The 12,043-nt window shown below is 38.5% G+C and overlaps 1 protein-coding gene across 14 annotated transcripts in view; it reads left to right on the top strand.

Moving 5' to 3' along the window:
• Positions 1 to 12,043, top strand: part of Pphln1 (periphilin 1) — an 80,381-nt gene that overhangs the window by 16,968 nt on the left and 51,370 nt on the right. For 8 of the 14 annotated variants that reach the window (XM_027396348.2, XM_027396362.2, XM_027396350.2 and 5 more), the window contains exons 3-4: positions 3,173 to 3,379; positions 6,078 to 6,139. In XM_027396348.2, coding sequence (XP_027252149.1) covers positions 3,173 to 3,379; positions 6,078 to 6,139 — 269 coding nt within the window. The remainder of the gene's footprint in view (positions 1 to 3,172; positions 3,380 to 6,077; positions 6,140 to 12,043) is intronic. The other 6 variants (XM_027396356.2, XM_027396357.2, XM_027396359.2 and 3 more) reach the window with 1 other exon arrangement.

Raw genomic sequence — 12,043 nt, forward strand, 5'->3', positions numbered from 1 at the left:
CTAAATTTGCAGAAGTGTTTACAGTGGAAATAGAAATGTAAAATGTAGTGTTTTGATTTAATAAAAACTTACCTTATTTTAAGTTTTAAGGGGCTAGGAAGATGGCTCTGTGATATGAGCTGGTTTTTTGTGTTATTTATACCCCTTGAATCCTTTTGATTTCAGTGTCCTGGGCTCATCTAGGCAAGCATTTCTACAGGACTGGCAAGTTTCAGAGGGCAGATACTGGCTTGATCTTTCGTGTTGTATGGGTACTTACTGTGTGCAGCCTGCTTTTTCAGGGACTGGAGAGTAAGGCCCACAAGGTTTCTGTGGTTGCACTCAGATTGTACGTTCATTATGGTAGGAAATGTTGCTGTCTCTGTACTGTGGTTCTTCGCCAGTGGTGTGTTTTTGTTTCTGTTTTATTTATTTATTTATTTTGAGACAAGGACTTGCTATGTAGCTCAGGCTGCACTTGAAAGTGTGATGTGGTCTTGTGCTATAATGCTTGACTGTTGTTTAGCTTTTTTATTCGTCTGTTTATTTTTGAGACAGGATCTTATGCAGTCCAAATTGTTTTGAACTTTCCATCCTTCTCTCTCAGCTTCTCTAGCACTGGGATTATGGGCTTGTATAACCATGTTTGGTTTATGTTTGACTCTTTATAAAGAAACAAGTATTTAAAGTAGGCAAGGTAAGCAACTCCCAAAGTTTTGTCATGAAAGCAGCAATTGTCTACTTTTGGTTACTTGTGTTTTATTCTTATCTGTTTTCCTCTCTTCCAGGTTATTTTATCTCATTTAAAAAAATTATTTTATGTGTATTAGTGTTTTGTCTGCATGCATGTCTGTGACCACATGTGTGTTTGCCTGATGCTTAAGGAAGTGTTGGAGTCCCCTGGAACAGGAGTTACAGACTGCCGTTAGCTAGGTACTAGGTACTAGGTGTAGGTACTAGGAATTGAGCTCAGGCTTTCTAGAGTAACAGCCAGTGTTCTTGACCACTCCACTCCTCCCTTCCTGAGAATTTTTTGAAGTAAATCCACTATTCATATTTTAAATGTAAATAAACATTTCCATTGTCTCTAAAGGATAAAGATGTTTAAGGAGGAGCCTTATAATATTTTAAATTTAAACAAAATATTTTCTGTAGGATGGCAAGATGGCTCAGTGGGTAAAATACTTGCTACCAAACCTGTCTGAGTTCCATCTCCAGGAACTACATGGTGGAAGTTGAAAATTAGCTCTGACCTCTGCATGCAAACTATGGCAAGCATGTAGACCTCTTCCACCATACATAAAATAAATAAAATAGCAAATAAATAAAAGCTACAGTGTTTTGTGCTAAAATAAGTTGACATATTTAATGATACATTAGAAAATTGGTCAATTTTGTTTTGTTCCAGAGGATTAATCCAGGGCCTTATGAATGGTAACCCTTGTTCTGCAACTGAATGCCACCCTTGGCTCAAGAAATGCTTTTAAATTTGTGTTTAGGGGGGCTGGAGAGATGGCTTAGTGGTTAAGAGCACTGACTGTTCTTCCAGAGGTTCTGAGTTCAATTCCCAACAACCACATTGTGGCTCACAACCACCTTGAATGAGATCTGGTGCCCTCTGCTGGCATGCAGGCAGAACACTTTATAGATAATAAACAAACAAACAAATAAATAAATAAATTTGTGTTCAGTTAACTATGATATTTAAATTTGTGTGGAAAATATAATATAGTTATGTATCAAATTATTCAACCATCAGTTTTTCTTTGTAGAATTAAAGTAGTTCCACAGAGTTTTAAAAATTAAGATTTAAAAAATTAATTAACTTAAAAATTTTTATTTTAAAAATTAATCAATTTGTTTATGTGTGCTAAGCCACCTATAATTCTATCACTTAGGTTAAGACAGGATTGTTGTTCCAGGCCACTCACTCTTGTCTCAATCATGAAACCCTGCCTCAATAAAACAAAAACAAAACAATGAGAAAAATTGTGAGGTATAGGCCATCCTGGACTACATAGTGAGATCATGTCTCATAAACCCAAAAATCTGTACATGGCTGTTCCTTGGATGGCTTAGATCAGATTACGACATGTGTACTGTAGTTTTTTACTTCCTACCCTAATAATTTTATTTCATATTAGCTATTAACAGGATAGACTTTGTCTTCTGTCTAATTCCTCATATCTCACAGAACTCCTCTCAAATCATATTTTATATGTATTGATATTTTGCCTGCATGTAATAAGGCTGGGCAGCATTTGTATGTAGTGTCCACGGAGGCCAGAGAGGGCTTCAATCCCCTGGAACTGGAGTTCTAGACTGCTGAGTTACCATGTGCTGGAATTGAACCAGGTCATTTCAAAGAACAGTCATAGCCCTTCACTACTGGGCTCTCTCTCCAACCCCAAACAAATTAATAAATTTCAAGAGTATGTTACTTTGGAAACTAGTTCTAATTTTAGATCAGCTTTGTGTCCGAACTTAAAAAGCTGAAAGCCTTATCTTCTGAACTTCTGGAAAAATAGCAGAGTGTTTCGTTCAGTATGCAGTCTTCACTGCTTGTTGGTTTATGAATGCAACCAACCCGTTTAAAATATTTTAAACACAGTAGACCAAACAGTGTGCTGTCCTCATATTATTAGGAATAACACTGCTGTAACCTTCCTGTGTGTAGTTTGTTGGCTGTTGTTAAAACTACCCTTTCTTTTACTTACACTATTATTTAGATGTATTTTTATTTTATGTGTACAAATGTTTTGCTTGCATGAATGTATGTGCACATGTGAGTTAAGTACCCACAGGGCCCAGAAGAGGGTGTCATATTTCCTGGAACTGTTTTACAGTTGTGAGCCACCATCTGGATGCTGGGAACGTACCTATATCCCCTGGAAAAACAGCAAGTGCTCTTCATTCCTGAGCCATATTCCCAGTCCCCCTTTCTTAACCTATGATTGTCATTTTGTATTGTGTGTTATTTTGAATGCATTTTTTCACTTAATAATTTTTATTTCCATTAACCTATATGAAGATGTTATTATTTATATTCACATTTTTCCATTAGTGTGTTTTTGTTCATTTATATGTTTACTCTGTTGAATTATGGATAAGAACTCCTGTGCTTGTAAAAAACATTTCCAAAACCAAATAGAGAAATTAGTGATGTCTCTATATTTCTTTTTGTCTGTTTTAGGATGGCTACCATAGAGTAGTTAATGTTGTGCCAAAGAGACCACCTCTGCTAGACAAGAGACCGCCTCTGCTAGACAAGAGACCGCCTCTGCTAGCCAGACCTGATGAAGGAGGCTACAGTAGATATTACAGTCATGTTGATTACCGAGAATGTGACGAGGGCCGCAGTTTTTCTCATGATCGAAGAAGTGGCCCACCTCACAGAGGAGTATGTAAATTTCCCCCGTGTACTAATTGTTCTTTCTTTCAAGTTTAAAATTCATGTAACCAAAGTTTATGTGCAGGCCTTGGAAGTAGAATGGACACCTGCTGCTTGTGTTGTGTTCTTGTGTTGCTTGGCTTGGTTTTATTTGCAGCCCCTACCCCCTTTGCAATAGGGCCTCACTATACAGGTCAGGCTTGTCGGGAACTTGCTGGCCTCCTGTCTCAGCCTCTTGGATGCTGTAGTGCTAGGTTTTCAGGGGTTGGCTTCCATTCCAGCCAGGTGCTTTGACTGCTGATGTAGCTCTAAAGGATACTACTAGTCAAGAATCTTGTGATGCTGGATGGTGAGTAGGCACCCTAGGTAGCTCTAAGAGACATTAATTCCAGTGTGCTTGCTTTTTGTGAGGTGGTGGGCAGCAAGACTATGGCCTCACTCAAGCTAGGTAAGCACTCTCTGCTGAGCTGTGTGCCTGACCATACGTTGTTTTCCTTTTTACTTTAAACTTGTAGGGATTTACTGATAGTGATGTGCAGATGGCCAATACTTGGTCACTTCATGTCCCTGTTTATAATTGCTTCATTTTTAACATGAGAATGCTGTGGGTAAGGTGGGCTTAAGTTGATTTTTCGAATTCTTAAGGTCTGTTTGCTTTTAAGGTCTTTACTATTTGAGATTAGAATGCAGTCAAGTCATTGTTTCAGATAGTAAATGCTTAAAATGTTAGCTACTAAGATTAGCAATATGTTCTTGATAATCTAGAAATAGGTATTTAAGGTTTTGATAATTTATCAAAGTGTTGGAAGAGATTGGTATGTCCTAGACTTTACAGATTTACAATAGTTCTCTTCTAGGCTGTTTGCTTTCCTTTTCCCTTTTTTTCTTCCCCATAATATATAACATGGTAACCATTCTAATACATCTAAACACTGTGCTGTTTGCATGGTGGCAATTGAAGAAATGGAGGTAAGTGATTTCCTGAGGGTTAGCATGTATGGGAGTCCAGTTCTCATGATCCCTGATAATTCTAAAGTGGTAATGGGGCTTTTTAGTGGTTTGGTGATTATTGCTTAAGTCTGCAGTGCTACAGCTTTCTTCCTGGCATTGCTGGATTTTACTATGCTTATTTATAGTGCCGTGCTATTCCTTTCTTTAGGAAGGATCTAGATGTTGGAAAGTAAGCATTATTTCTGTACTAGAGATACTATTTTACTGTCAGACCCTTTTTCCAGGTAGTCTCAGGGAGAAAGGATTTGGTCATAGCAAAAGCATCTTGTACCCTTTCATGAAAACTCTTGTGGCCATCTGGTGAGTTTTGTTTTTGTTGGGCTTGTGTTTGATACCTCATGAACATGATTTTTTTTTTTTTTTTCCGTAAAAACTTGTGGTAGTGTTTCAGCAACAGCACAGTTACTTTATTTCATTCTTCCAGATTGTCTGCACTGGGTCAGTTCAGGGGTGAGAGTTCCTGCTTTGCATGCTAAGAAGTATTCTGCTCAATCCACAGCACCACAAAACAAAACCACATTAATATGAAAACTTGCTATTCTTAGTCTTAACTGTTTTTTCTCTTTAAATAAATGACTAGTATGCCTGTGCTCCTTACAACTTTTACAGCACTAATTTTTATCTAGAACTTACTTAATGAAACTACTTACTGGGCCCAGTATTTTGTCTTGTTTTTATTTAACATTGAAAAGGAAAATATAGACACAGTTTATTTATACAAGTGTTGGGTTTGTGATGTTAATGAGGAAGATGAAAAATATTTTAGCTAAATCAGTTTCTCTTACTGCAAGTAATTTGCATGTTGTGTTTATTTTTTTATTTTTTGGGGATTTTTGAGACAAAGTCTCTCTATAACCGGACCTGTCCTGGAACTTGCTATTATAATCAGGCTGGTGTTAAACTTAGAGAACTGCGTGCTTCTGCCTCTGGAGTGCTGAGATTGAAAGCATGTGTCACTGTGGCAAGCCTAAATCTTATTTTTATTTTATTTTAATGGGTGTTTTGCCTGCATGCATATCTGCACTATGTGTGTCAGTTCCCATAGAGAGCTTTGGATCTCCTGGAACTGGAGTTATCAGATGATTGTGCACCACCTTTGGGTGCTAAGAATCAAACCTAGGTCCTCTGCAAGAGTAGCAGTGTCTCTTTGCACATGTGTTTTAGACGATCAAATGTGCTTCATTTGATTAATTTTAAATTCTGTATCTGATATTTAATATTGCTTATCAGTGATTATTCTTAGTAGATTGCTTATAATTATGTCTTTATCAAATGATAAATGAGAAAAGAAAATGAGAAAAATGGACAGAGTACCAAGTTTTTCCTTGAACTTGAACCTGAACATTGGTGAGAAAGCTTAGAAAATGAAAAGGTTGGACAGCGTGTGTATACTTGGCTCGCTTAGACTCTTGTCCTCAGACAGCAAATATCTCTTGTCAGGTTGAAATATGTATATGTGGCACTAAGCTTGTGTGAGTCTACCAAGGGAATAATGCATTTTTAAAAATACAGGTAAGTGGCACCACAGGTTTATAGTCTTCTTTAGTTGCTGAAATGGATGACTTGTATTTTTTATTTACTATGTTTTGCGAGTTCAGGAATACCTAGAGAAGTGTTTTTACCCACATTGTAATTTTACCTCAGAGGCTATTTAAAATAGGGTAACAAAAGCCAAATTAAATTTTTTATTTTACAGGATGATTCTGGCTACAGATGGACAAGAGATGATCATTCCACAAGCCGACAGCCTGAATACAGGTAAAAAGATAAGAATAATAAGTACTCTGATACTGGACTGTCTGTGATGTGTGCTGTGGAACTGTGTAGCTGGAGGCTTCTTTAGGGTTTGAATTTGAAAGCAGAAAGGAAGCATTATGTCTTTGTGACTGATGTAGCTAATAACTGGTGTTTCTCATTTGTTGGCATTTTATAACTGATGATATATATTTTAAAGTAAGTCTGAATATTGATAGTCTTAAAAATTGTTAAGTTCTTTTTTAAGATTTTATTTATTTATTATGTATACAACATTCTGCTTCCATGTATATCTGCACACCAGAAGAGGGCACCAGATCTCATAACAGATGGTTGTGAGCCACCATGTGGTTGCTGGGAATTGAACTCAGGACCTCTGGAAGAGCAGGCAGTGCTCTTAACTGCTGAGCCATCTCTGCAGCCCAAAAATTGTTAAGTTCTTAATGTTTGTGGATTATGAGATATAGTTTTCTTTAACTGGAAAGTAAAGCATTTTTTATTTTTCCCGAAGTAGCCTTTTGAAAAGTACTCAACCTTACAAAGTGTCTTCTGTTAGGTATTTTCTCTGGTGGTGTTTATTTATGTATTTGAATTATTTTTTTTGTTTATTTATTTACTTGTTTGTATATATGTATGTGTATATTTGTATGTAGTGAGGTTTGTATGTGCTGTGATGGAGGTCAAAGGGCAACTTTTGTGGGGGTTGCTATCTTTCACTTTGTAGGTTCCTGGAACCTGTGATTTGAACAAGAAATGCATTGGGCTTATGTGCTGAAAGCTTGGTCCTCAGCTGATGGTGCTACTTTGGGAGGAGTGGAGAAAGTTAGGTCACTTTGGTCTTCATAGCTACTGGAAGTGAGTCTTCCACACATGCTCCCATTGCTATGATGTTCTACCTCACCTGGGTAAGGCAACTCAGCGTTACCCAACAAGAAATTCTCAGCACTTGGAGATAAAGAGGAACACTTTCATTATTTTGCTGCTAGAGCTAGGGGCCCAATCCTGATCAGAAATACTTAATAGCTTCTATAGGGATGGTTGTTGCCATAATCTTATCTCGGTGACCATTCTAGCCTGCTTTTTCATCCCTGCCCTAAAGGAGCGTTTTCCCAGAGCTAAACAAGTTTTACAGAAGGTGAAATTTTCAGGTTTCTAATCAAGTCAGTTTTATTTTTAGCAAACAGAACTTGCTGGGTATGCTCATTTCCAGAAAAAGAGGGAAAGGGCAAACAGGTTTAGAAAAGCAGACACCAGTAGGTAAGTTTTGTCTCTGTTGTCTCAGATCAGAGTTTCTTATTCCTGTGTAATTATTTCCCAAATAAGCTTGTTAATCTCATTTAATTACTGTTAAAGCATGCTGTTTTCTCCTCCTTATACGTAAGCTCCACAGCAGAGATGCAAAGCAAACCAGCTATGAATGGAAAGCTCTGAAATTGTGGTCAGGATTAAATCCTTGGTCCCTGAAGTTGCTGTTTCTCAGCTTTTGTCACAGTAGTAGAAGTCTCACAGAAGGTGGTGGCCAGGGTGGTTGGTGCTGTGGCCATGTGCTTCCTAAGCCAGTGGAAGTGTGTCTGTGATGTGAGGCATTGGTAATGTCTGTAGAAACAGCTTCACATGCTGCAAGTAGAGTTTACTGTGGTTCTGGTGAGAGCTCAGAAGCCCAGCATACAGATAAACAGGTAGTGTGGTGTAAGTAAGGACTGTTCATTAGAGTCATGCATGTTACATTGCAGCAAAGCCTTGTCTCATCTTGACCATATTCTGAGACTATGTCGACTGAATTTAATGATAAAAGACAAGTAAATGTATTGGAAAAGATTTGAAGGCAGCCTGGTATTTAGGTTATGGTATGCTTATTGCTGGTCTCTTACATCCAAGTTTATAGTGAGAATTTGAGCAGAAAGCACAGTGGGAGGTTTAAAAGTTTGTACTTTTAAAGTTTTGTGCTGAGAAAACAAGTAAATATATATGAAGAAGTTGAAACCAAGCAAAGTATAGCTAATAAGGAGATCTGATCTATGATAAAGAAACCGTGGTCTGGGGATGCAGCTCAGTGGTAAAACACCTTCCTTCCTTCCTTCCTTCCTTCCTTCCTTCCTTCCTTCCTTCTTTCCTTCCTTCCACGTTCCATTTCTCTCTCTCTCTCTTATTCTTCTTTAACATTTGTTTTTATTTTATGATTATGAATGTTTTGCCTGTGTTTATGATACGTACCACATATATTCCTGATACCCAAGGAAGCCAGAAGAGGAAGTCAGATCCCTTGGAACTGCAGTTATAGTTGGTTGTAAACTCTCATGTGAGAATGGGAACTGAACTTAGGCCCTCTGCAAGGGTAGCACATGCTCTTTACTGTCTCTCTAGCATCAAGCAGAACGCTTTCTTAGTATGCCCATGACCCTGGGTCACATCATTAACACTTAAAAAGCCAAGTACTTGGAAAATAAAGAAAATGCCTTAGATCATCTCAGGAATTAACTTTCCCAACCTGTGAATATTTCTGTGTATAACTGTTAAGGCACTTAGGATGCTGTAGGGGTAGAAGGCCCAGCTATTGGTTAAGCTGGAAGCTGACCTTGGTTTTATCCACATGACAGGTTTTTTAGACAGGCAAAATGGAAGTGCCATAGAGACTTTACTTCCACCAAGATTTCAGAGGAAACCATAGGAGGCCAGGCAGTATATGGCAATGTGAGAGTTGCTGGAACCTGCCCCCTAAAGGGCAGTGTGTGAAGCCCAAGCTGCAGTTGATAGTTAAGGAATTTGGAGATGTTAGGAATGTGGAACATTTGTTCTGGAAAGTTGCAGGCTGCCCACTAGATATTACTTGCAATGAGAAAGGCTGTAGGGGCAGGACTGCTTAAGCATTTTGGGGCCCATATCATGATACTCAGATACTCTGGGATGCAGTATGTGGAGCTATAGGATTTAACGTTTTGGGCTTGCATTGGCTCAGTTCTTTGCTATTCTTTCTTTTGGAGTAGGTATTTTACTGTTTACCATTGTATTGAGTAGCTATTTTGTCTGAATTGAAGCATTCTTTTTAGGGGGAGAGGAAAGCTCAGGAAACTAATGGCACACAGCACAAGAAACTCAGATAATGGCAAAATTCACAAAGCTCCTCCCCTTTATTATAAATGCAGTGAACAGCATCAAAGCTGAGGTCCGAAGAGCCCAGCAGAGCTGACTGTAAGTCCTATAGGGAGCCCCGGGGACATTCCTTTTTTTTTTTTTTTTTAATTCTCATCACCCTTGTTGAAGTGGGCTTTAGGGTAACACAGCTACTTGAGGCATTTACATTCTTGTAAGTAACCTGAGCCTTCAATAAATGTCTGCTTGTCTTTTCTGGGACAAAGAAGGAAAAGTCACAGAACACATTATATCATGTAAATATGTGACTGACTTTTGCAAGGACTCACAGCTGAGAGTTTGCTTTGAGTCTCAGAAGAGATTTTGCTCTTAGACATTTGGACAATGCTAGAACTGTTGCAACTATGTATAGTGGTAGATTCCTTTTCTGGTTTTGAGGCTAGCCTAGTTTATTATTGATTGAGTTCTAGGCCAACCAGGGCTAAATAGTGAAATCCTTTTCTTTTCTTTCTTCTTTTTTTTTTTTTTTTTGGTTTTTCGAGGCAGGGTTTCTCAGTGGCTTTGGAGGCTGTCCTGGAATTAGCTCTTGTAGACCAGGCTCGTCTCGAACTCATAGAGATCCACCTGCCTCTGCCTCCTGAGTGCTGTGATTAAAGGCGTGTGCCACCAGCGCCTGTTGAAATCCTTCTTAAAAACAAAGACTATGGGGAAATCTTGGAAGAGGATTGAATGCACTTTACATTCCAGGATGGACATGAGCCTGTTTGGGGCTAAGATGTAGTGCTGCGTTGGAATATGAAGCGCCCCTCACAGGCTCATACATTAAATACATGACTCCTAGTTGCTGGTGCTATTTGGGGAGATGCTAGAAACTAAAAAATGGGGTTTTGTTGGATGAAGTGGGTCACTAGGTGTGTGTCCCCAACTTAAGATCTGAAATCATGAGCCAGAATAGATGTTGTTTTCCTTAAGTTACTTTCTCTTATGTATTTGTCATAGTAAGAAAAGCTGACTAATACACAGTCCCTTAGAGATCTCATGAACTATTTTTTGGGTCATAGATGAGAGCTGGTCATCTAGGGGTACCATAAGTTCATTCTGTAGATGGTTGTCCTGAGAAGAAGACTGGAAAGCAGCAGACTGAAGGGAGATGTCAAAGTAAGGACAGAAGAAGCAAAGGTTCTACTGGAGAACAAGTGACAGGAGGAGACAACACAGGACAACAGCCATGGCAGGGGGCTACACAAATAACACACTTGTTGAAACAGAGAGACAGCCCCATTAGGGTTATGGACGGGACCCTTGAAGTGGTGGGGTATCTGAGTCAGCCCTTTCATGGGCCCTGGGATCCTCCTCTTTCCAGACCCCACTTCATCCTCGTTGGTTCTACCAGCCATACCTTAGCAACTTGTGATAGTTACAGAGTCCTGGGGAGGAGAGGGAGATAGGCCTAGGAGTAAGGAACAGCCAATCCATGTTTCCCAGGTCATTCCAGACTCCCTTGATCCTCCTTTACAATGGCAAGGAGTAAATTGCCACAATTCCATGCATTTCAGAATACTAAAATACATCCTATCCACTCAAGTCAGTTACTATTCACAGTACAGTAGTCAGATGATGGATTAGTGTGGGAGTGCCTGTTATAGCCACTCCAAACCCTAGAGTTTGCTACAATAGGCAGAGATGGTGGGTATGCATACGTGGCTCAACTGTGGCTAAGGAACCTGTTATCTAGAGCTACAACCTTCACTAGCAAGTAGAAAGCAAACCCGTTCCCTTTTTCTTGAATAAGTAGTTAATTCACAGTAGTGTTGTGATCACCTTGTCTTAGGTGATTGTCTCTGTAAAAACTGCTCAGTAGCCCTGGGTGATTAAATCTTAGAGTTTGGCAAATGGCTGCAAGAACATTCAGATACATAGCAGACTGTCCCAAGAGAAACAGCAGTAATAATTAGACATTGAACAGAAGAGTTGGTAACACTCAACATCATGGTTATATAAAATTTGTAGCCAGCCACAAATGGAAGAAAAGGCCATTGACTTGTTGGCCTTGCATTTGCTATTCTGAGTGGTGATGGCAGAACATTTGTGTGCACATGGTGTTCCTCCCTACCCAGATCATGATAGTGGTTACATCAGCTCTTGTAAGAAACAAAAACAAGACAAGTAAATGATAGTATAAAAAACCAAACAGCAGGAAAACAATTTAAGCATGATACTGATCATCTGCCAAAAGTCCGGGGAAACCTATTGACTATTGGAAATACTAGAAAATTGGCAATTAATAAATAAGCCGTCAGTAGTAGCATAAAATAGAAAATAGTTTAAATGCTCTAGCATGAGAAATGTATTGAATAATGAAAGAAGTGGCCTGTTATTTTGGAAGACCTAATAGTGGAGTGCCATGTGGCTGAGCAGAGTGCCATAAAAATGCCATTTCTATTAACATTTTTTTTTCTGTAAAAAAAAAAAAAATCAGTGTTGGATGACAGCCACAATGCATGTATGTTTAGTCTGACATGTTAGTATGCCCTCTGTAAAGACCTGGAACATATTTCCATTAAAAGTTAAATTTTAACTTGGATGATTTTCTATTTTCTTTCTTGTTAATATAAATGAATTTGTAATTTCCTTTATATGTACTGCTATAACTGTATCCCATAATTCTGGCTCTTTTTGATTATTTTTGTCTGCTCTTGATATATTCTAATTATTTTCTGATCCCATGATTTATCATCAATCATCATTAGTAAGTTTTCTTAATTCATGGGCATTGAAACAAGATAAAATTCATGTTTTTATGGGTGGAGTTCATCG

Source organism: Cricetulus griseus, chromosome 2 (assembly GCF_003668045.3).
Source record: "Cricetulus griseus strain 17A/GY chromosome 2, alternate assembly CriGri-PICRH-1.0, whole genome shotgun sequence".
Classification (NCBI taxonomy): Eukaryota; Metazoa; Chordata; class Mammalia; order Rodentia; family Cricetidae; genus Cricetulus; species Cricetulus griseus.